The 23938-nt window shown below is 35.1% G+C and overlaps 2 protein-coding genes across 2 annotated transcripts in view; one reads left to right on the top strand and one right to left on the bottom strand.

Moving 5' to 3' along the window:
• Positions 1-18498, top strand: part of LOC126967862 (uncharacterized) — a 92086-nt gene extending 73588 nt beyond the window's left edge. Inside the window, exons 57-69 of the mRNA XM_050812548.1 lie at positions 503-636; positions 2398-2639; positions 4567-4769; positions 6675-6831; positions 7577-7806; positions 9492-9616; positions 10444-10638; positions 11513-11634; positions 12243-12391; positions 14049-14160; positions 14659-14790; positions 16573-16739; positions 18250-18498. Of these exons, the coding sequence (XP_050668505.1) occupies positions 503-636; positions 2398-2639; positions 4567-4769; positions 6675-6831; positions 7577-7806; positions 9492-9616; positions 10444-10638; positions 11513-11634; positions 12243-12391; positions 14049-14160; positions 14659-14790; positions 16573-16739; positions 18250-18336 (2055 nt within the window). The 3' untranslated portion in view covers positions 18337-18498. The remainder of the gene's footprint in view (positions 1-502; positions 637-2397; positions 2640-4566; positions 4770-6674; positions 6832-7576; positions 7807-9491; positions 9617-10443; positions 10639-11512; positions 11635-12242; positions 12392-14048; positions 14161-14658; positions 14791-16572; positions 16740-18249) is intronic.
• A 422-nt stretch (positions 18499-18920) lies between these two features.
• On the bottom strand, positions 18921-23503 carry LOC126967874 (heme oxygenase 1). Its single transcript, XM_050812565.1, has 4 exons — positions 23094-23503; positions 22890-23022; positions 21842-22053; positions 18921-20018 (listed from the first exon to the last, which is right to left on the bottom strand). The coding sequence occupies exons 1-4, from the start codon at positions 23191-23193 to the stop codon at positions 19729-19731; spliced, it is 735 nt and encodes a 244-aa protein (XP_050668522.1). The 5' UTR covers positions 23194-23503; the 3' UTR covers positions 18921-19728.
• Between the last annotated feature and the right edge of the window lie 435 nt (positions 23504-23938).

Below are 23938 nucleotides of genomic sequence, written 5' to 3'. Positions count from 1 at the left end.
TGGGGTTCTTCAAGAATCCTGAGCGGTACTGCATCGTAATGAGTAGTGCGTATCAATTACCATCAGCTAAATGTCCTGCTCGTCTCGTCCCTTATTTTCATTAAAAAAAAACTTGTAGCCCATCTTTTAAATCACATACATTATAACTATGACATAGGAAAGAATAACTGATAAGAAACTCTCTGCCCATCTTTTAAATCACATACATAATAATAAATTGCTTAGCCGACTTAATATAATGCTAGTAGTTGCCCGTTGCATTCAGCCTTAAGTTGGCATAGCGACATCCCATTCTGCATATATACTCAGTGGCCGCATGTAAATAAATAGGTTATTTAAATTTCTGTATGTTATATCAACTGGGAATTATAATTTATACCATTAAATACAAGAATGTTTAAGACACAAGTAGATTACCTACTTCGTTTAAGTTTATGGTTTTTGTTCCATTAATCGGTTTCAATACTAATGTTATTGTTAGCACTATTGTTTATAATTTTAGTACAACGAAGCGTACTACCGCCTCAAGTGGTGGTACGACTACTTCATGATCGGCGATGCGTTGGACGCGATTTGGGACATTCTGTACGATAAACTCGCAGACCTGGCTAAGACGGCGCTACAGTATGAGGAAATGTAAGTTTTATATTTTATTTATTTTTTTGCATTACTTGTGACTTACCCTCCATGACATAGAAGGATGGCATTCCTTGAGGGAGGCTTCTACCCGAACGGGGTCCATGCATGAAATAATTAGATAGTTGATAATTAAATCAAATAATAATTAAACTAATTACAAAATATAATTTATAATTAGAAATCAGATTCATCTGAGGGTAATAAATGTAATTGAATATACAGTTACCAATGTTTATCTCTAAAATAAGGGACGAGACGAGCAGGACGTTCAGCTGATGGTAATTGATACGCCTTTCCCATTACAATGCAGTGCCGCTCAGGATTCTTGAAAAACCCCAAAAATGAGCAGCACTACAACTGCGCTCGTCACCTTAAGACATAAGATGTCAAGTCTAATTTGCCCAGTTATTTCACTAGCTACGACGCCTTCAGACCAAAACACAGTAATGCTTATACACTACTGCTTTACGTGAGAAATAGGCGCTGTTGTGGTACCCATAATCTAGCCGGCATCCTGTGCGAAGGAGTCTCCAACCGGTCGTTTAATATGTACCATGCATGGAATTAAATAAAGCTTTATAATTATTATTATTATAATATACTCGCTCTCTGTAATTCGCTAGGAATCCTACAGTTGTATATTGCTTAATTAAAAAATTAAAAATTTTTCATTAGATGTTTGCTTAGAAGTTACATTTTTTATTTAAGTTAACCCGACGTTTCTAGACCTTTCCAGATCTCGTTTTCAGGGGGACTACGAGATCTGGAAAGGTCTTGAAACGTCGGGTTAACTAAAATAAAAATGTAACTTTTACGCAAACATCTAGTGTAAAACCGTTACAATTACACGCGTGTTAATCCATTTAATGTGTTTTATTTAAATGTGTAACACTCGCGCTAATCAAAGAAAATACTTGTATACTGTTATTAATAAGTAGAGTAATAATAACTTTGTTAAAAAGTTTAGTTTGTAATAATTCTGTAATATTCCAGTACAAAAATAAACTGGCTTCTAATTGGACGTAGTTCCTGAAGAACGTTCCAAGCCACAAACATCATATTTTAAGGAATTCGTCATTAAACTTTAATCAATATTAGTGTATTCCATACATGTGGGTTGGGCTACTAAGTCATGATGTCATTTAAAGAGTGACAGTAAGGTTGCCATTTTTTGTCAGTCCGTTAATTTGAATCACATGACCAGTTTTGTGTTCTTAACTCAATTTCAACATGTTTAGAACATTTTTCTAGAATTACGGCCAATTTACGATCTCTTAACTACTCTACACGGTGCGACTTTTTAAAGTAATAAAAAAATTGGTGGCCATTTTTATATCTACTATTACTAGTATTGGTTTCGCAACATTTAGCCAATCGGCCTTTGTTACTTATTGCAATTTTTGCATGGATGTCTATCTTTTTTATAAAGAGAACAGACGCAGTAGTTACACGCTGACTATGCTTTAATCTGTTTCAAGAATTTTCCGATATTGGTGAAGTTGTTTTTGAGTTTATTCATTACAGACAAACAAAAAAGAAACAACAAATAGAAAAGTGTGCAGAAACTTTGTTTTTTAGTTTGAAATTGCTGGTTTAATGAGACTTAACATTTTTAGTGGTATCGATAAAAAGTAAGCGTTTAATAAAAAAAAATGTAAGATTTACGTTACTTTAAGTTATTTACTTTGTATTAACACGATCTTCTAAAACTGTCCGTTAGAAGCTCATTGTTCTATTTTTTATTAATTGTAATTTCAGTCATCGAACGCCAAAGACAAATTTCATTTTCGATCCGAACGAAGGTAAAATACTCCTCGAGCAGAAACTGCCAATGTCTTGGCACGCCTTCAACCAGACGCCAGACTTCACGGAGATAGCGGAGTACAAAGCCGTCAGGGACTTTATGGACGAGTGGCTCACGAGCAACAGGAGTATATGGGCGTATTATTACGAGATTCGACCTTATTTGGACTTCAATAACATCATACCACCGTTTTCTGGTAAGTATTCAAATATTCTTCAACCTCTCTCATTCCGCCATCCCCCTCTCGACCCTTTTATGTGTGCGCACATGTTCTGTGGCAACTGCGTACTTGATTCAAACCAAAATAAATCCTTTGTATTATTCTATTTGAAACTTTTTTTTCGATAAACTAGGAAATGAGATACCTTCAAAAAAAAAGCGCGAACACTTCTAAAAGCCCGGCAACGCCTCTGTGATTTCTCTGATTACTTATCATCAGGTGAACCGTACGCTCATTTGTCCCCCTTAGCCATAAATCGAAGAAAATAATAGAAATATATTTATTTACCATAGGGAGTGACAATAACATAACATATTACAATAACACTTGATAAACGTCAAGAAGCTACATCACTTCGTAAATGGGGCTATGACATTAAGAGAAGACCTAAAAAGACACCAGTTTTTTCATCAGTGGGAGGCTCCTTTGCACAGGTTGACGGCTAGATTATGGGTACCACAACGGCACCTATTTCTGCCGTGAAGCAGTAATGTGTAAGCATTACTGTATCTCGGTCAGAAGGGCGCCGTAGCTAGTGATATTACTGGGCAAATGAGACTTAACATCTTATGTCTCAAGCTGACGAGCGCAGTTGTAGTGCCACTAAGAATTTTTGGGGTTTTTCAAAAATCCTGAGCGCCATTGTATTGTAATGGGCAGGGCGTATCAATTACCATTAGCTGGACGTCCTGCTCGTCTCGTCTCTTATTTTCATTAAAAAAAAACTCGTAGCCCATCTTTTAAATCACATACATTATAACTATGACATAGGAAAGAATAACTGATAAGAAACTCTCTGCCCATCTTTTAAATCACATACATAATAATAAATTGCTTAGCCGACTTAATATAATGCTAGTAGTTGCCCGTTGCATTCACAACTATAGATTTTATCTCAATACTGCCTGTCAGCCTTAAGTTGGCATAGTGACATCCCATTCTGCACGGACGCACGCCAAGAAAGGGAAGATATTAGTAGGATTAACATACAATTTTAGGTGGCCTGCCCAGAACCATTCAAGAACCATACAAAACTAAATTCTATATAATCTGCTTTACTATGATAAGCTTTCATTTTCAAAGAAGCTTTAATATATTTCTTATAAGTTTGTGCTCAGTGAGTCCTAGTATACTGTCTGGTATTTTATTATTGCGTTAGAGAGATGGTCCTCTCTCTGGCACGTTTTTTTTGTCTATATGCTTATATATATCATATACAGGGTGTCCCAAAGTTATGGGACATGAAGGGAAAGTACCTTAAATATCGTAGATAGGGTATTTTACTGAAAGAAGACTTTATGTTATTTTTAAAATTTAGTGATTCTGGCGGCATTAAATTTTTGAGTCAAATTTCAACTTTCTTGAAATTTGATTCAAACATTTTACGTTGCTCCTTTCTTTTAAAATACTATGTTACTGAAGAAGAGTTATTAGTTTTTGGCCATTTTTTAGATTGGCATAATAAAAGTAGGGGTGTTTTTTTTTTTACATTTAAGTCGGTCGGAGTCCCGGACGAGGCAAGTAATTTTTAGAAAATCTTTGAATGCAGAATTACAAACTTTTAAAAATAACATAAAGTCTTCTTTCAGGAAAATACCCTATCTACGATATTTAAGGTACTTTTTAATAAAATGTACGATATTGTACAGTCATTGCTATTGCTATAAAATAATCATAGTCAAGTCCCAGGCGATCCCATCACTTAGCTATTCAGCTGTGGAGGAGTAGGATTTACGACAGAGCCATTTTTTAATAAAACATTTAAATTTATTTATAGATAATGCCTGAACAGTGGCTGGGACTTTATTATAAAAGTGTATACATTTACCCTTAAAGATATTATATATTTTATGATACAATAATTATCTTCTCATAATAATAGTTTGTTTAAATATATTCTCAGGTATCGCCATGATGAGCGGTCAAGGAACGCTGGTAACATTCGACAAACGAATCTTCACGATATCTGATCCTGGGACGTTCCTGCTCAGCAAGGATTACAAACAAAACAACTTTACCATTCTCATGGAGAGCAATGACAAGGGCCAATACGACCTGGTTATACTCACCTCTAAGAGTCTCATATACATAGACTTGTATACGGAGGTAAGGTGGATTCAATTTTCATTTAGTACATTTCATGATCGGGTCGAATATGTATTTGCAATTTAAAATATATTTATTAAAAATAGGATTCAATATCACTTATTGAACGTCAAAAACTACCACCCATTCGAAATAGGCTGCCTCAAACTTGAGAAGAAGGGGCGCAAGAAACTCGGCGGGCTATTTTTAAAAATAAAAATATGGATTACGATGTAATATCGTACAATAAACATTTATAATTAAAGAGCCTGAGGGTGTTCGCTTCATTCCCAGTCTGTGGTAACATTAAGAAAATTGTTTATGCTATTGTAACATTTCCCATTTAACACAAACGTTTTTTAACAATTCTTTTAAATTTCGTAACACATTTTTTTTTAAATTCCTCAATCACTTTACCATTTACCATACTCATGGGCAGCAATGAAAACGTATTAGTTATTTATGCAACTATTGTGTATGACATGAGTGTTTAATACCTAATTATCAACAGTTGCATACAAGAATTTATCTACACCCATAATATGAATTCTCTAAATAAACTAAAAGTACTTCTTCAGAAAATGATTTACATTTTGATATTTTCCAATTGATAAAATCTTAATACGCATTCTCATAACGCTTTCTTGATTTTTCCGATAGTAGTTTGTTGTAAATGTCATTTGCAGCGTTTAAAATATCTGGCGGTGTGCTGTCAAAACTTGAATCGCTCATTTTTTGTAAACAAAACAATAAAAATATCGAAGAAACAAAGAAAAATGGCGGGAATCCGAATAACCTACTTTTTTACGCCGCGCGACGTTCTGGTAGTGTGGAAAGTAAACGAAAATGTTCTTTTCTTGAAATTCATACAGTTACCACGCATCGAGCAATAAGAATGTGGCTGTCTGTTGAAACTCTTTGCGCATAAATGGATCGAAAAAAAACAAAGGAGCGTTGTTATGAACTTCAGTACAACATTACATCATCTGGTTGGATGCATACAAGACTTTATCTACACCCATAATATGAATCCTCTATAAAATATTCTGAAAATGTTAGCTCACTGCTAACATTAATAAAGCTAGTACTAGTAACCACTACATCATCCAAACGAGTGTTGTAATGTTCTACTGAATTTCATTGCAACACTCGTTTGGATGATGAAATGGTTATTAGGACATTGGGTGTTTTAATCTTGGCATTAAGCTAACTTTTTTTGAATATTTAATAGAGGACTTTAAGCATGGGTGTGGATAAATTGTTTATAGCTATATGTGTGGTGATGATGTAAAGCGAGTAGTTTTATGATCCAGCGAGGATTGTAAACAAATAGCCTTATGTGTGGTTCCGTTTTGATAGCGTATTCAGTAGTGTTGATAATGTTATTTTACTTGGTATTTTTAATTTGAACTTTTTCTCATTGACTCCAGATTTGGATAGTCGATTTCTAAATCTATCTGTTTATCATTGTTCTTTATTCTACTCTACATTCTCCAGAAAAAGTTGCCAACCCAATTTTTTTTTGAAGTTATACTTCTTTAGGCGCGTTATAAAAAAAATTATGAGAGTGAAATTTTAAGATGCGCGCGCATCACTGTAACACAAAAGTAACAGGTTGAAGCTGGTTCCTAAAATTTTCTAAAGTTTGCGTCATTCATTTTTTTTTTGGTTTCTTCGTCCATTATTGAACCCTTTGTTCAAGCCCATACAGCCGTATTCATTTTTAATAATGAATTGTCAAAGCCATCTCTCCAAGATTTTTACAAAATTATTCTTTCTTAAAACGTAGAATAGCACGAGGAATAAATCATTTTCATTATTTTTGCTTCGTTAGGCCAAAGAAGTACCTATAACTAACTTCTTGCGTGCATACACAAGTACATACACACTTTTTTTTCATTTAATTCTATTTAATATAATTTTCAGCAAGTTTCCCTTGGCAAGTCGAACCCTTTGAGTTTGCCTGCCGCAGTGGATGGTGTGGTGGTGGACAGACAGACAGACACCATCGCGGTGGAGACACGCTCTGGACTCCACGTGCAGTGCAACCTTCTCTTCAGGACGTGCAAGCTGCAAGTTTCTGGTAAGTGTTACTAGTTACTACTGCTATCACAGAGTAAAGAGGAAGACTCGACGTGTAACCAACTTTTTAAATAGAGGATCTTTAGCTGCTTGCTACTATTATTTATATATTTTTCTTCTTCAATCTTAAAACCCTGTTTAACGACGCCCACCAAATCCAAGTTTGGCTGACCTGACCACTAAAATTGCATTCTACGCGGTACTCTATACGCCTACATTATGGAAATATGTCTGTCCAGAAAAAGTGGTTCTAAGTCAAATAACTTAACTGCAGGTCATCAAAAGACAGGCTAAGAATAGCTATAACTAGACCAGGGACAAGACGAGCAGGACGTTCAGCTAGGATAAAGCCCTGCCCATTACAATGCAGTGCCGCTCAGGATTCTTGAAAAACCGCAAAAATTCTGAGCGGCAACTGCGCTCGTCACCTTTAGACATAGGATGTTAAGTTTCATTTGCCCAGTAATTTCATTAGCTACGGCGCCCTTCAGACCGAAACATGGTATTGCTTACACATTACTGCTTCACGGTAGAATTAGGCGCTATTATGGTACCCATAATCTAGCCGACATCCTGTGCAAAGGAGCCTCCCACTGGCGGTGATAGCGATTTTAATGATGAGGAAAATAGACCATATTTCGAGAAAAAATTATTTATGACACTCTAGTGAATTCCCGAACCACGAACGATGCAAACTTATTGCTTTAAGGTCAGTCATAATTAATCTCATATATTTTTTTTTATAGGATGGTTCTACGCGTCACTCGGTGGTCTTCTCGGCGCTTACAACAACGAACAGTTTGACGAGTTGCAACTGCCAAACGGAACTATACACAGCGACGTATCTCAAGTGGCCAAGTCGTGGCTGATACGTCACTCGAGCGCCGCGCCGGCCAAGTGGCACACGGCCAATGACACTCAGTGCGCCAAGTTCTTCATGAACAAAGTGTCGCCTCTACATCCTTGCTTCACAGTGGTAAGTTTTAAAATCAACACTCCATTAGGCGTGCTAAACACCTTTTTTATGGGTGGTGACTGCGTATTTTTTTTTGAGTAAATACAAATGAAAAGTTTCTTTGTTAGACAAAAAAACCTCCTAAAAGTTGAGCTTGATATCTTGAAAATTGAGCTGGCGCATGTGAGGTCCTTTCCCATTTAAAAAAACTTTTTTCTTTATACTCATTGTAAATCGTCGAAAAATTTTTTTTTTCAAATTTCCCTTTTCGTTTTCGTATAAATATCCCCATGCGCCAGCTCAGTTTTCAAGATATCATCTCATAGAGATAAGGCTCATCTCTTAGGAGGTTTTTTTTTGTCTTGCAAAAAAACTTTTCATATGTATTTACAATATACATGTATATGGTATAAACTGAATTGGTAGTGGGCATGGCACATGGTTGGACGGACACATGGCTGTTGGGGCAGTAATGTCCTCAAATAGCGACCACGTACCGAAGTGTTTGTCCCCACAAGATGGACCGACGATCGGATCCGGGCAGCGCAGGACCGATCGTCGTAAAGATCTTTGGGCAGAGCCTTTGTACAACAGTGGACGGCTTCCGGCTGAAATTATGATGATGATATATATATATATATATATATATATATATATATATATATATATATATATATATATCTATATATATATATATATATATAGATATTGTAAATTTAGCATTATTAACCTCTACTTGATGATATTTTTGCCTTTGTCGTGCGCTATTGTTAATCTGAACCCATCTCATGCCCACATATATGCAAAATGATAAAAAAGTGTGTGCGTGTAATCTTTACGCGCGATTGAAGTAAAACTTAATTATAATTAACTTCAGGAATAATTAACAGATACATATCTACTTTTTTTCTAATCTGAAAGGTATCCTAAAGGTATAGACGAGACCCTTCCAAGACGAAAATGACAAAATATGTTATTTTCGTTTGCCCTTGTTTGTCCCACCTATTCTAGGACATCCAGTATATAACAAATATTCTTAAAAAGTTGAAAAATAAGAAGATTTAATTTATACCATTACATATATACTTACATTAATTAAAGCCGTGTTATTAATAAATAATTGACTAAAAATAATAAAATTATTAATATCACACATATCAATATAACGTTGTTATTAAATATTAATCTGGCTCTAATGAATATGCTCTGACCTTTGCATGTCGCAAACGTCAGACTGAGAACTTATAATTTATTAAAAAGTGGTCATAAATGAAAAAATACACTTCGAGATTTTCAGAAAATATTACTGAGCAATTTGAAACAATTTTTTAAACCATTAAATTATAATGATTAAAAATTGTTTCAATTGACTTTTTTCTGCCGGAAGTACTAACGTTACTTCCGTCAGAAAAATATTCTGAGTTACCCCCAAGTCATGCCTAAAGAAGTTTTACTTCAAAACAGTTCATCTCTGTTATTTGTTATTTTTTTAACGTGATAACCCTCACTTCTGGGATTAATTATACTTATTAAATTTGAGAGTTGAACAAGATATATCAAAATTTATGACCCATGCGTATTCTAACGGTTGACTCAATTGGAAAGAGCGCTCGAACGGAACCCGAGGGGTCACGTGTTCGACTCTCGCATCATTCATAAATTTTGGTTACAACTTTAATTTGTGTAATTAATCTAAACATTAACAGATAGACGCTTTGCCGTTCTACGCCGAATGCTCGCGCGGAGTGGACGCATGCTCGCTGGCGAACTCCTACCTCGAGCTGTGCTCGCATCAACACGTGCCGACTCATATACCTGACCATTGTGTGCAGTGAGTATATACTTCCCGTGTGCATTAACATGTAGCTGTGGTTTAGTCATAAAGAGAAGATGGATGAAAGTAGATTCACTGCACAATATTTTAAGCCAAATGTGGAAGGAAATGTTGGATAAAGTCGACTTAGGCTTATACCAAACGATCAGGTCAAACTTGTATTGAAAAGGGGCAATATTGCCCATATTGGTCGTAATATCAGCCTACTTTACTACAGGAGACATGCTTTTATTTATTATTATTTTATGATGACCCGTATGCAAACATTTATATTATGATAAAGATGGATGTATGTTTCCGCGTCATCTTTGTTTATATGTTTACTTTTATGAGTAAATATATCGTTGTCGTGCACCCATAGGCTATGCCTAGTTTTGGGGTGAGATAATCTGTGTAAAAGTATGCCAATTTATTATTAATGTATGTATTATATGTTGTACTAGCTGACCCGACAGACGTTGTTCTGTACGTAATAAATAAAATACTGTTTTTTTTTTAAGAATTTGTCAATAATATTTCATAACATCAAGAATTATTTCATAAAATATGCTCCCTTATGTTGTAATGAAATTGTTGCACAGTAGAACTGTCAAACCGTGCGTCAATAAATTATTTTATAGATAAGAAATATGTCCACACATCGTCCAAAATATTTAAGTATCTCTCAAGTATCTCTTAAGTTGGACTAAACTACACTCCATGAAGTAATCCCAATTAAAATCAATTCATTAGTTTAGGAGTTCACTGGAAACAAACATCAGGACACTGGATTTAATATTAAGATAAGTATATCTAATATAAATGACAACTTTGATATTATTCAGATGCATAACGCCCCAAGGTGACGTGGTCGAGGAAGGGTCATTCCTAGAGTTGCAAGAGACACCGAAATCTGCTGACATCGTGTTTGTCCTGGAGGCGCAGTTCTGCAACAAGAATATCCGTAAAGTGAAGAACATCGACCTCTTCATCGATACATTTGACAGTAAATTGCAGGAAAATGGCATGTCCGACAATAGGTAAATTGTCTATGATTTTGTAGTAATATATACTTCTATTGGCGCGCTAAAATTTTCAGAGTGAACTTTTTCGATGCGCGCTCAAACCGACACATAAATTTAACACCTTGAAGTTAGTTGGTCAACTAGACCATTTGTATCATACTTCAGTTACTTTGAACCTCATGAAAGTCAAATGTCTGCTGAACCACGACCAATGGACGAGAATTAAATAAATTTCAATATGCATAAGTTGTAAAATAAAAATATATGATTCTTTCTGATTGTATAAAAAAAAAGTGTTCTTATTTTAATAAACGTCATTTTAACTAAATCATGCGATATAATAATATTTTCATTTGTTATGTTAAATACCTTTATTACAACGTTGTTCTTTCTACAAACGTTGAATAGCAAGAGGAATAAGAATAATTATGGATTTTTGTTTTGTTACGGCATAGAAGTTTAACTTTTTGGGTGCATGCATATTAAGCAAACATACTTTTTATTTATTTAAAATTGGGATAATGCGTTAGCACTATGATATGCCAGGAAGTTGGGTGATGAGTAATAAAAAAAATTAAAAGCCAAGCAAAAAAATTTAAAGTATTCAATTGCCTTATTAGTCGCAAAGTCCTGGTAGATGTCTGGCATTTGTCACAATGTTCCACATCATCAGGTTGCCGATGAAATTCCGCAATTAAACATCCTGCTTTTATTTTTTTTATTTTTTTTTGAATAAATTTCATCTGTTGTGATAACGCTATAGAGTAAGTTTACATCTTGTTTTCCTGGAATAAAGCTGATAAAAGTATGTTACAAAAATTACCCAATAGACAATTTTGATTATGGTGTTTTCCTAATTTGTTTAAGCGTGTCATTTATATTTTCATAGATACGCAGTTGTGGCGTACGGTGGTCGCGGTTTGTACCGTCGTCCTCGCGCCCTATATTTACGCAACACTTTATTCGCGGGACCCGTCGACATCCCGCGACACTTCGACGCGGTACAGATCGGTGAGTTAGCAATCAATTGTCTTATATTCATTACTTTCATCGGTCTTTTATTTATTAGAAATAAGTAACAGAACGAGTAATGACTTTGAATAACTTCAAACCAGGCCATAACAAATAATGGCTCCTTTGCACAGGATAAGTACCCCAACGGCGCCTATTTCTGCCGTGAAGCAGTAATGTGTAATCATTATTATGTTTCGGTCTGAAGGGTGCCGTAGCTAGTCATATTACTGGGCAAATGAGACTTAACATCTCAAGAGACGAGCGCAATTGTAGTGCCGCTCAGAATTTTTGGGTTTTTCAAGAATTCTGAGTGGCACTGCAGTGTAATGGGCAGGGCGTATCAATTACCTTCAGCTGGACATCCTGCTCTACTAAAACAGCCTAATTACCGTGTTTTTCAGCAGACATTAGTGTGGCGGCAGTAATGTTGGTTAGAGCACCGGCACGGAACGCCGGAGGTCGTGGGTTCGAGTCCCGCATCGTTCATAAAATTTTGTTGTTTTTCATAGGGTTTAGGTTTCATTTCATTTTATTTGTATTATAATTAATATAAAAATTCAATTGTGATTACACGCTTATCATTTTAATTTTAAATGTCATGACAGAAAAGCAAGACTCAGTGCGCGGCAAGAAGCCGCAGCGAGCGGACGTGTTCGACGCGCTCCGGTTCGCGAGTGCGTTGCCCTTCCGACCGGGAGTGCCGCGGACCTTGTTGCTGATGCCGTGTACTGGCTGCGACACCACCGACACTGATGTAAGTCCATTTGAATACGGATAAGGGCTAGCTGTTAATTACATTTTACCAGTGGGAGGCTCCTTTGCACAGTATGCCGGCTAGATTATGGTCGGTACCACAACGGCCCACATAACCAACGCAGCCTAAGTCTGCATTGGTTATGTGGGACTCACGTGAAAACCTCGATGCCTACCCATTAAACACCACCTGCAGTTGGCTTTGTGCAGGTGCCCTCTAAGCCTACATCGAAGGCGACCTTCTCTTGAGGAGAGAGAGGCGCAAGCGGCACTCCCTATGGAGTTTCCGCTGGGATTTCTTTCCGTTATACTGTGCATTCGTTATATAGCACTTAACGTCACACGGCTAATTGCACTGTCGATGTCATGATAGTGACAATAATTGTTAACACATACTCAGTTGAGACTAGATGTCAATACACTACAGACCCTCTATAACTTCAAACTAAAAACCTAAATTTTCAGTTACCAAGCAGGCATTGTATAAACGCGATATATATTGCAAATTTCATTCAATTTAAAGCCGTAGTTTAAAAATTATAACTAGTCAAAGTTTCTTAATTTTGTCACTCACTGACTGACTGATCACCAAAAGTCTAAGGCACTTCTAGCAGACATAGGAGCTTGAAATTTAGAATACAATTAGTGCTTAGTATATAAATCAAGGGAAAACAAAATATTTTATAATTTCACTATTGATAAGGTCACTATAAGATATTATTAGGTTAGCTAATTACGTTATAACTAAATATAACGTTACGTTAGACGCAAGGACCTTTAAGTAAGGACTAAAAATATGACCGACTTGGTTTACATGTTGTTAGGTACAACTTTTTACAGTAGAAGAAATGAGTTGGGTGACTTGTTTTATTTTAAAAGTTATGTTTTAATGGCATTAATTTATTAAGTTAATTTATAAGTGTCGAGTGTCTTTTAAGAAGTATCGAGCAGTATGGTAAATGATACGCCGTGCTCATTACAGCACCGCGATTGCGTCACCTTGACATATGATGTTAAGTCTGACTAGCCCAGCAATTTCACCAGCTATGGCGGAATTTAAACCGAAACTGTTTTGCAGAAATGGGTGACGCAGTGGTACCCAGTGGGGATCCTGTACAAATTAGCTATATACTACTGACTCTACCATATTTTATTCATTATAGTGGAGTAGAAAGAGTAACTCACTGGCCACCCTCTTTAATGTCTATAACAGTGTAAATATTTTTTTTTCAATGAAAATAAGGGACAACACTTGCAGGACGTTCAGATGATGGTAATTGATACGCCCTGCCCATTATAATGCAATCCCGCTCAGGATTATTGAAAAACCCAAAAATTCTGAGCGGCACTACAACTGCGCTCGTCACCTTGAGGCAAAAGTTGTCAAGTCTCATTTGCCCAGTAATTTCAGTAGCTACAGTGCCCTTCAGACCGAAGCACAGTAATGCTTTCACATTACTGCTTCATGGCAGAAATAGGCGCCGTTGTGGTACCCATAATCTGCCGGCATCCGGTGCAAAGGAGCCTCCCACTGCTAAATGTGTGACAATACTGTGCCTGAATTTTTCTTGTGAATGGCTGGTGTATTCTAATTTTATAGTGATTTTTATATTTGAATAACATTATTTGAATATTGTATTTTTGTTGAAATTTTTTAGTTGGATTATTCGACAATATACCATAACCTGATGGAGAACTGGATCACCCTGCATATCCTGATGGATGATGACTTTACGTTGTCTAAGAAAAGGGTCGCCAAGTACTTATTCGGTTAGTATCTACACACTACGATAAACTGTCAATCCTTCGCTGTTCGCAGTTCAATATAATGTCTCACGTCCCACATATTCCGCTAAAATTATCCACTGATAAAATTATAATACGAAACACGAATAAATTTTATACCTAAAACAGTAGCCGGTAATTGATTCCCCAAAGTGGCTGTGCGAGACAAACGCGTGATTGTAGAATGCTAGACATCAACGGAATGTGGGTAATATCCGTAATATCCGGTGGTGGTATTCGCCCGCTGGAATCAACCCGAACAGCTCCAGGAGAGCACTCCCCGTGATAAAGGCGGTAGAAGATAAAAAGAGAACCCACATCTCTACGGAACGCCAAAGAATCAAGCCGATCTGGGGTGACTTGATTTTTTATTCAAGCGGTTAGCTTCCCATGTCGTTATTGGCTTTCGATTACTTGCTTCACTTTCTAGAGTCTATATATTAATAATGAAAGGTACTTTATTAGAATCAATATTTTTTCCAGGTGTGGACAGCAATTCAGCGTACACGAATAAGGATTACGAACGATTGGTCGGCGATTCGAGCCTTAGGAAACAAGTGAAGCTGCCGAAAGAGAAACTGGGTTTGTGCACATCACTTGCACTTGAGACTAACGGTTAGTATTTATCAAATTGACTCAAAACAAACGGCTGGTCGATACATCACGTTTACAGGGCAATCTGAACCAAAAGGCCTTAGTTTACAATTTCATGGTTATTTTGTTACCAGGCCATAAAATCCAAAAGATAAAGGGATTTTTTTAGATTTTAGATGCTATATTCATCTCCCGAGATAAAATCTTTTGCTTTCGGACACGATTTCTTCAAATTCTTTCCCTTACTGCTTTGACCACCTTTTTCGTACAACCACTACGTGGAATGCCAGATCTTTTTCTGTCAAAAACAGAGGAGGTCTCATTGTACCTAATAATACCCGCAGACATTTTACTAATACCAAGTGTATGGAGAGTTTTAAAATTGCATTTGGCTCCATACCTCATTTGTTTAATGCAATCACAGCGATTCGGTTCTCTTTATCACCCCACTCCATTTTTATATCGCAAAATATTATACAATTTATTGGCGCCAAAATGATACAACTCAATGAACAAGCCAAATTCAAATGTAATATTTTGTTTATTTTTAATTGTAACAGTGTTTATGGCCAGACAAAGTATAACTACGATGTCTATGATAATTGTGGTGTGTAAATGCACCAGTCGGAGGCTCTTTTGCACAGGATGCCGGCTAGATTATGGGTACCACAACGGCGCCTATTTCTACCGTGAAGCAGTAATGTGTTTTCATTATTGTGTTTTGGTCTGAAAGGCGTCGCAGCTAGTGAAATTACTTGGCATATGAGATGTAAGATCCTATGTCTCAAGGTGATGAGCGCAATTGTAATGCCGCTCAGAATTTTGGGTTTTCAAGAATCCTGAGCGGCACTGCATTGTAATGGGCAGAGTGTTTCATTTACCATCAGCTGAACGTTCTGCTCGTCTAGTATCTTATTTTCATAAAAAACGAGTAATTTTCATGATTTGTTAGTATTATACATATACGTTTTAATATGTATATAAACTAAGCCAATTGTACTAATCGGTGATAGATAATGGTACCAGTGTACGTTGAGCTTTGGTTTGAACTACTGTTCTATTTTCTCACCACGAAACGGAACGAATTCAGCATTGTCGCATTTGTCAGCATTTGTCGCTTTCCGACTCGTATTTCATGTGTTTATGAATGCTGAACATTTGACTTGGTTCGAGAGGAAAGTTTGGCGACCGAGTTATTAAAAGGTATTTATTTTCTCAAAATTGATTCTCTTAAAATTCTTTTTGATGTTATTTCTAATATACTACACATTACTACCGCTTCGGACACAAATGCCACTCTGAGAGAGAAGAAGCGGCGCAAGAAACTCTCCCAGCATTTTTTTTTTACGCTCTTTTTAATCAAATGTACAATATTCTATTGTCATTGCTATTCCTATAATTTAGTTCCAAGCTATGGGATCATATAGATATTCAGCTGTGGAATAGTAGGATTTACGAAGACGAGCCATTTATTAATCAAACATTTAAATTTATTTATAGATAATGCCTGAACAGTGGCTTGGATTTAATTATAAAAGTGTATACATTTACTCTTAAAGCTATTATGTATCTTATGAAGCCTTTTAGAATTAGTTACAAGCAATCCCGAAGTGGTATAATAATAAAATTTACTATTAAGAGCTAATAATTTTAATTAAAATTTTCATAAATGTACTGACAATGAACAGTGATAATAAGTATTTATTTTTTCAATTTTTCTTTTAGAGACTGTCTATAACCAAGCCGATATATATTGTTGGTGTATCCTCTTTATATATATCTGTGTGTTATATCGCACTACAGGTACGATATGGGCCGGTTCGAAGCTGACCGGCGAGCGCGGGTCTGCGCGGCGGTTCTCGTCCGTGTGCGGGGCGCGGGCGGCTCGTGCGGGCTCGACCTGTCCCGCGCCGCGCTGCGAGTGTCGCGCCGCACTGCTGTACTGTCGACCCTGCGCCAGCAGGGACCCGGTAGGCGACCAGCTAACTTGATTATGGTTATACAAGGAACTACGGTCGCCATGTTGACATGTCATTCGACTGTCAGTGGAGTGTTCCGTGTACATACAAACTAAATAATACTAGGATGCCGCAGTCGCTCGTCGTCCCGCCACGCTGCGGCGTATATTTAAGCGAGTAAACTATGTCTGTGTACAAAAACAAAACAAAATTAGCAGTGTTACAATTAAAAGTTATTTAATTAATTTAATTATTGAGATTTGATGAACGGCTCAGTTTTTAAATAAATATAAATAGCGCGTGCTAATTTAGAGTAATTTGTTAATCATGTTTGTTTTTAATAATAACAATTGAATCAAGTCAAAATTCTGCCTCAACAAAAAATTTCGAAAACTTTCCGAGTTCAAATTTTTTTTTAATCTATCTAGAAATGGACGAGAAACATCCTTATGGTTTGTTTGTAAAGTGGCTTTGATACAGTTCAGTGTAGCTCTGTTTCACTGCGACCAATGTGCTGTTAACTATAGCTCACTACTAAGATTAATTCTTTTCATGAATTTTAATGTTTCTTTTGCCGTGAGCTGACGTAACTCAAGTGGGTGAAGAATTGAACTTCCCAAAGAGATGTTACGTTTAAACATTAAAGGACCACATTCAGAGAGAATGTGTAACGGGGTTTCATCCGCATTATTACAGAATCTACACGCTCTGCAATCTCTAAGACCTAAGACTGAGAGGTGTTTGAGAATTTCTGTAGTCCTTACGACATCTTCGTAATTAGAGTTCCGTGCCAACTGGAACCCCACCCAAAACTTAGACTGCTGTCCGCCCGTATCTCAAAAACGCAACAACTAAAATTTTCGCAGAGTGTAATAGATACTAAACTACTTGTAGCATACACAAGGTAATATTTTTTGCGGATAACAAAACGCGGAAAACTAAATATTAGTATAAAAATTTACCGCGCCAAATCTCAAAAATGTAGATGCGAGGTTTGTTTGACAAGTTAGACAAACCAGTTTTGATTCAACAGTCAACTTGGCATTAGCTCCTTAGTATCTGGAATATTAAACTAAATAACGCAAACATTCAAATTCTAATATTTTTATTCAAAATCACTTATTGAACGTCAAAAACTAGGTACCACTATTCAAAATAGACTGCCTCAGACCTGAAAAGAACGGGCGCAAGAAACTGTGGGCTTTTTTTATAAAAAATATGGATTACAATGTAATATCATACAATAAACATTTAGAATTATAGAGCCTGAGGGTGTTCGCTTCATTCCCAGTCTGTGGTATCATTAAGAAAATCGTTTATGCTATAGTAACCTATCCCCAACAAACGTTTTTTAACAATTCTTTTAAATTTCGTAACACATTTGTTTTGTAAACCATTGACAAATCAAAATTGGTTAGTATATAGGAATTGAGCCTATGGTTTGCAACTACTTTAATAAACTTATCTACTTAATAAATTTACTTTTACTATATTAATTGGTGTCGTTGGTATAATATTTCAGTTGGAGCTTGCGTTTTGGAACTCTGACGACATCGACGACCTCATAGACCTGGCGATGGACCCCCCGACGCTACCTGTCTATAGCTGATGATACATAGTAACCATTTATTAGTTAAAATTGTTATTAAATGTCAAATATGTGATGAGCATTATTATGAGAATTATTTTTGTATTATGGTACAATTTTATTGTTTTATTTTGTAAATCTTGATTGTGATTGGTAGGATTTAATATATATTAATACACAAAGGCTGGTAGTTTTAATGAAAATAAGACCTAATAATGTGTAAAATGTATGAAATATGCAGTCATTGATATATTGACAGATGACGGTTATAATCTTGTAAAAAAACGGAGATAGTCGAAATCAACTACAATTTAAGGCAACTCTTCGCTTTCAAACTTAGCCGGATTATACTGCCTCGCCAAATTTTAATTACTATTTCAAACTTATGTCAAATCTCACTGCAGGTTTCGTAGAATTTACATCCTCCTTGACACCGCGTTACTATTGTCTAGTGTGCTTGTATTCCGATAATCCGACCCGATTTTTGACGCTGGTAATGGCAGATAATACCTTGTAACTCCAGGAAAAATATCTGTATGTTTCGTTTCTAACTAAATAAATGGGGCAACTCAAAACAAGCGGCTTTAATAAAAAAAATTAAAAAGTTTGAATGCTTAAAGCCTTTATTAATCAATAAAAATCACAATATGCTTAAGTCAACTAAAACTAAAAAATCTTCAAACAAGTAACTAACAATGAATATAATATCTAACAATAAAAAATATCAGTCACAACAAAGGAGATCTGTAACATGTAGATACATGTTTAAGTTGGAACATAAAGGGTAAATTTGAAAGATGCCACACACACAAGAATCCAATAGTTGCCATATTAAATAAAACTATTGTTCTTAGGTAGTGTGGTATCTAGTTGGAGCGCAGCGGAGATCAACCCTTAATCTTTGGCTAGAAGCTATAGTTAATTATTACTGCTATGATCCAATCAAGAACTAAAACACATGACACAACACTGGTATTCATATATTATCTGCATGACATATTATTCTTCAATAATGTTGAAAATGTGACTGATTCAATAATTTTATATGCTTCAGATTGATTCAGGTTGCTGCCTATTTCTTCGTTGAAATGTTCCATAATTTTTAAAATATTATATAAGTTGATATTTGTTAAACCTAATCAATATTTCTCCATTGTCAAATATGCTTCACTCAGACGCTAGTATAGCCTAATAGTCTTCATACAAAATATACATAGACACTCCATACATAGGACAAAACAAGTTTTGGTCATTGACAAAACACTCTAGTGGGCAGTCTCCTTAATGAAAATCTTAACTTTTAATTTCTTACTTTTCCCCACCGTGGTATTGCGGGAAATAATTATCATTTTCATAATAATATATCAAGCCATCATACAAAGTAAGCTTGGTATAAAAACAACAAAGGGTGATCTATTTATGCATTTTATAAGCAACAACCACACCGACAAAGAGTAATAACACAGCTGTTGTCTTGTACAACAAATTATACAATACTTTACTTTGACCTCCAACAGAGTTGACAATCAAATTATTCATCAAAAATACTTGGTTACTTTCTTCAATGAACTGCTCCTTCTCTACTTCACTCATTTTATCAGCTATCTCATTCATGGCAGTTTTAAAATCATTCTTCAATTGATTAATATCAAATCCGTTGAAATCTGTCACTTTATCACAGTACTCATTCTCTTTGTTAGAACCTGAAATTGGAATACATTAATTATTATTTTACTGTATTTAAAAAACAAAGTAGCTGATAATTTTTAAATTATTGGCTCTAATCTTCAACCGAAATTGTATATCAATTGGTATGTATCTTTTTCATAATACTTAGTTCATCCTCCTCCCAATACCATTCATACCATATTTGTAAAAATACAATTGTATGGGATAGTTTACTGAGACATATGACTTCTTTAATGCTATACCACTGATTTGAACCCGCAGGCTATTTATTAATAAATATTGTTGTACTATATTATATTGTTACAATTAAAAAAAAAGAAGCCCCACTAAGTTTCCTATCTCCTTCTTCTCTGTCTCTGGCATACACTTTCAAATGGGTTATATAGTTTATGACAATTATTAAGTGATTTTAAACCTTTTCAAAATACAACTTTAAATAAAAATATTTAAATTTAAATTTTGAATTTTGAACAAATCCTGTATGACATATACCAGTTGACATACAGATGTGATTGCAAGTAGTGATTATTTGGTATCCCCATAAGCCAGATACTAAATTGACTACCAATTTCACAAAAATGTATTGAACTCAATCAGCCACTGTTTGATTTTATTAAACAAAAGATCTCACAACGGCAGGATTAAGTTAGGCTTACAGGTCCTAGGGGTTACTAGTCAATAAATAATTCAAAGCAGTAGCAGTTGACTTTCTAGCTTAAGAATGTATTCAAAGAACACCCATATTACCTGAACAATTCTAAGGGGTTTTGCGCTGTACCAGAAAAATTCAACTACACAACTGGTTCAAAAGGGATGCAAACAGCACTGTGAGAGGATCAAGGCACTAAAATTTCTAAGGTAAATCATTTCTTTGAAAAAAATACTCTGAAAAGGTGCTCACTCTAAACAGAAAGAACACAATTACTGGCCAATGCAAACTAAAGAAGTGCCCTATGATATCAGTGCATGACTTTAAAATAAATGTATCCTTATGATGTTTTGTATGGGAGCTGCTTAAATAATAAAAAAAAACTATTTGTTCACTTTTGCCATGTCATGGTTTATTATTATTTAGTAATATTTTCTAAAATGATATGAGATATCAGGATGAAATACCTTTTTTTTAATTAGTTTAAAAGTTTAATTAATATATTTACAATACTACTACTTTGCTACATAATTATGTAAATATGATTTCTTTTGATGCTCTTTCGATAATGTTTGAGTACTATTATTAGACCATAATAACACTGCCAGTTTTGTCTGTAAAAAAAGAGAGAAACTTAACAACATTCATAGGAGTGTACTTGACATGAAACTATATGGCATCCATATGCTTTCCCTAAATTTTGTACTACTTCAAGTGTTAAAGTATACAGTTTACAATATATTATAGTTAAAAGGAACATTGATAAGACAATCAAACTCACAAGTGTGGAACACAGATGTGCAAATTGGATTGATTTATTGAGTGGTACACACAGTTATGTACAAGGATGAAAGACCTTGCCACAGAAATGTTAAGCAAATGAAATGCAGTCCACACTAAATGGAGCATCATCTAAAAGGGCATAAACTCCAATAAACTCTTTTAAATATTTCCCAAAGACATTCTCAACTACATAGATGTGGTAAACTAGAAGGAGATGCAATAGACAGTAATAGAAAAAGTGCCAATGGGCAGCTGTAGTCTTAGCCCACACAATCACCATAAAAAAAATAATTCACATGCACATTGACAATTCACTACCCTTACCCTATATAAGGGATGGAAATAACAATATTCCATTGTGAAAATATTAAAGATTATTAAATACTTATTTATACCACTACTTACCATCCCCAAACATCTTTCGTTTCTTGGATAATATCTGACCACCACTAAGCAGCCCCAGATACAGATGATACACATATGCCATGAGAAGCTTTGGATTCTCTCTCTCAAGATTCTGCAAATGTTCTAGATAATTCTCTAGAGCAGCAGACTTTGGTATTGAAGACCAATCTGGGCCCAAGTAATGTGTGAGGTCTTCTTCAAAGGCATGTTTTCTGTTCGATAAAAAAATAAAGATTTAATTAATTTTTTGAATTGAGTTTTGTAATCTCTTAAATTGGAAAAATTTCATAATTTAAAAGAGGCATTCCATCTGGCATTCCACAACTGTGCGTTTTGCTAGAAATTTCTTGCCTCACACAGCCTCTATGTGGAATCAATTAACGGCTGTGATTTTTCCGAATAGATACAACTTAGGCACCTTCATGAAAAAAGCATTCTTCCACCTTAAAGGCCGGCAACAGATTTCTTGACACACCAGTTGTTGCTGATGTCCATGGGCGGTTGCTTCACCTCTCCCCATCCTGTGAGCCTCTTGCACATTTGCCGCCTTTTATATATATAAAAAAAAGAGTGGAAATTAGTTTCTAACCCCTTCTCAGTTACACTCAACTTTTCAAAGAAAAATACTTTGATATTAAATTTTAGGTGTCATTTGGATCTAAAAGAATAATAATAATAATATAATTCATTATTAACTTATTAATCATTTAATGATTTTCAACTATTGTTTTAACATTTTGCCATCTTTAAAACATCAAAATATAGCAAATTATAATAAATAGAAACGAATAAGTTTTAATGTAATTTTCAATGTAAGAGAAAAGTAATGATGCAATTATAAGATTATCAGATATCCAATGGAAAATTTATAACTGCCGATAATAAATAAACCATGATACAATTGCAATTATCTAAGTATATGTATTAGTATATTCTTTGTGACTTAAATTATGTAACTAACTGATGAAGTTATGGTAATTTCATAGCCAATACAAGACTAAATTAAAATAAATATAAAGGGGATTGTTGTATGAGCATTATAATTTACCTGTACAAAATCTTGTGGGTAAAAAGTTTGTTATAGTCAGGAATATTTAAACGTTCTTTGGCACCTTCAAGAAATTCGAAAATATGGTAAAATACGAACAGGCCGCCACCCCAAACTGCTTCATCTCTAAGCGCTGTAAATATTTCAAGAAGCAATTGACAATAGTTTGATATTGGGCCAAAATATGAGACAAAGAAAACTTACAAATTGCAAATTTGGCGTTAACTAAGGCGTCACTGACCGAATGAATTTTTCTAGTTGCTTTTCTCATTCGCGTTGTAAACAACTCATTATTTTGGGCCATTGCTCTCAAAATTCTGAATTTCTTAAGTTATAACGTTAAACACAAACTATAGATTTACTATGCCGGTTTCTTTAATATATTTAGATATAACTGATTAATTAGTACATAGATGTTTGTTTTTGTTCAACTATTTTAGTTTTTACTTATTTAGAGCATTTGCAACTTGACAATCAGCTCAAACCAAAATGAAAATACAAAAAGAATAATTAAATAATTATATCAGATAACAGCAATAAATAACAATACCATAAATGGTAAATAGAAAATACCCGATTAGAAGGAAAATAAACAATGAAATCAGAAATGCAATGCAATTTGAAATCAATATGTACCTACTGTCAAGTGTGGAGTCATAAGTGTCAAGGTCGATTTACATTAAACGAACACAGAGCTAGAGCTAGTACAAGAGCATTATTTCGTGGTCTTTTAGTGTAAACGAAAACTCGTATTCAGCGTTTACATCAAACGAACAAAGAGCTAGAGCTAGAACAAGAGCATTCTTTCGTAATATTTTAGTGTAAACGATAGCTATAGATCATCTAAACGAATATTCTTTGCTCATTCGTGTCAATAAACCTACTTACCATGTTTTTATTTTGGTTAGTGTCGAAATCAATTCTTTTCCTCGGTTTATATTTGTCCATCAAAAAGTGCATACTTTTAAATGCAAACCATTTAGAATTATAAGTACAATCCGCACCGCTGCCTGATTTCGAATTCATTGTTTTTTGCCTTTCTCGGCGGT

This window comes from Leptidea sinapis, chromosome 14 (assembly GCF_905404315.1).
Source record: "Leptidea sinapis chromosome 14, ilLepSina1.1, whole genome shotgun sequence".
NCBI lineage: Eukaryota > Metazoa > Arthropoda > Insecta > Lepidoptera > Pieridae > Leptidea > Leptidea sinapis.
This window is presented reverse-complemented; position numbering and strand designations above follow the sequence as displayed.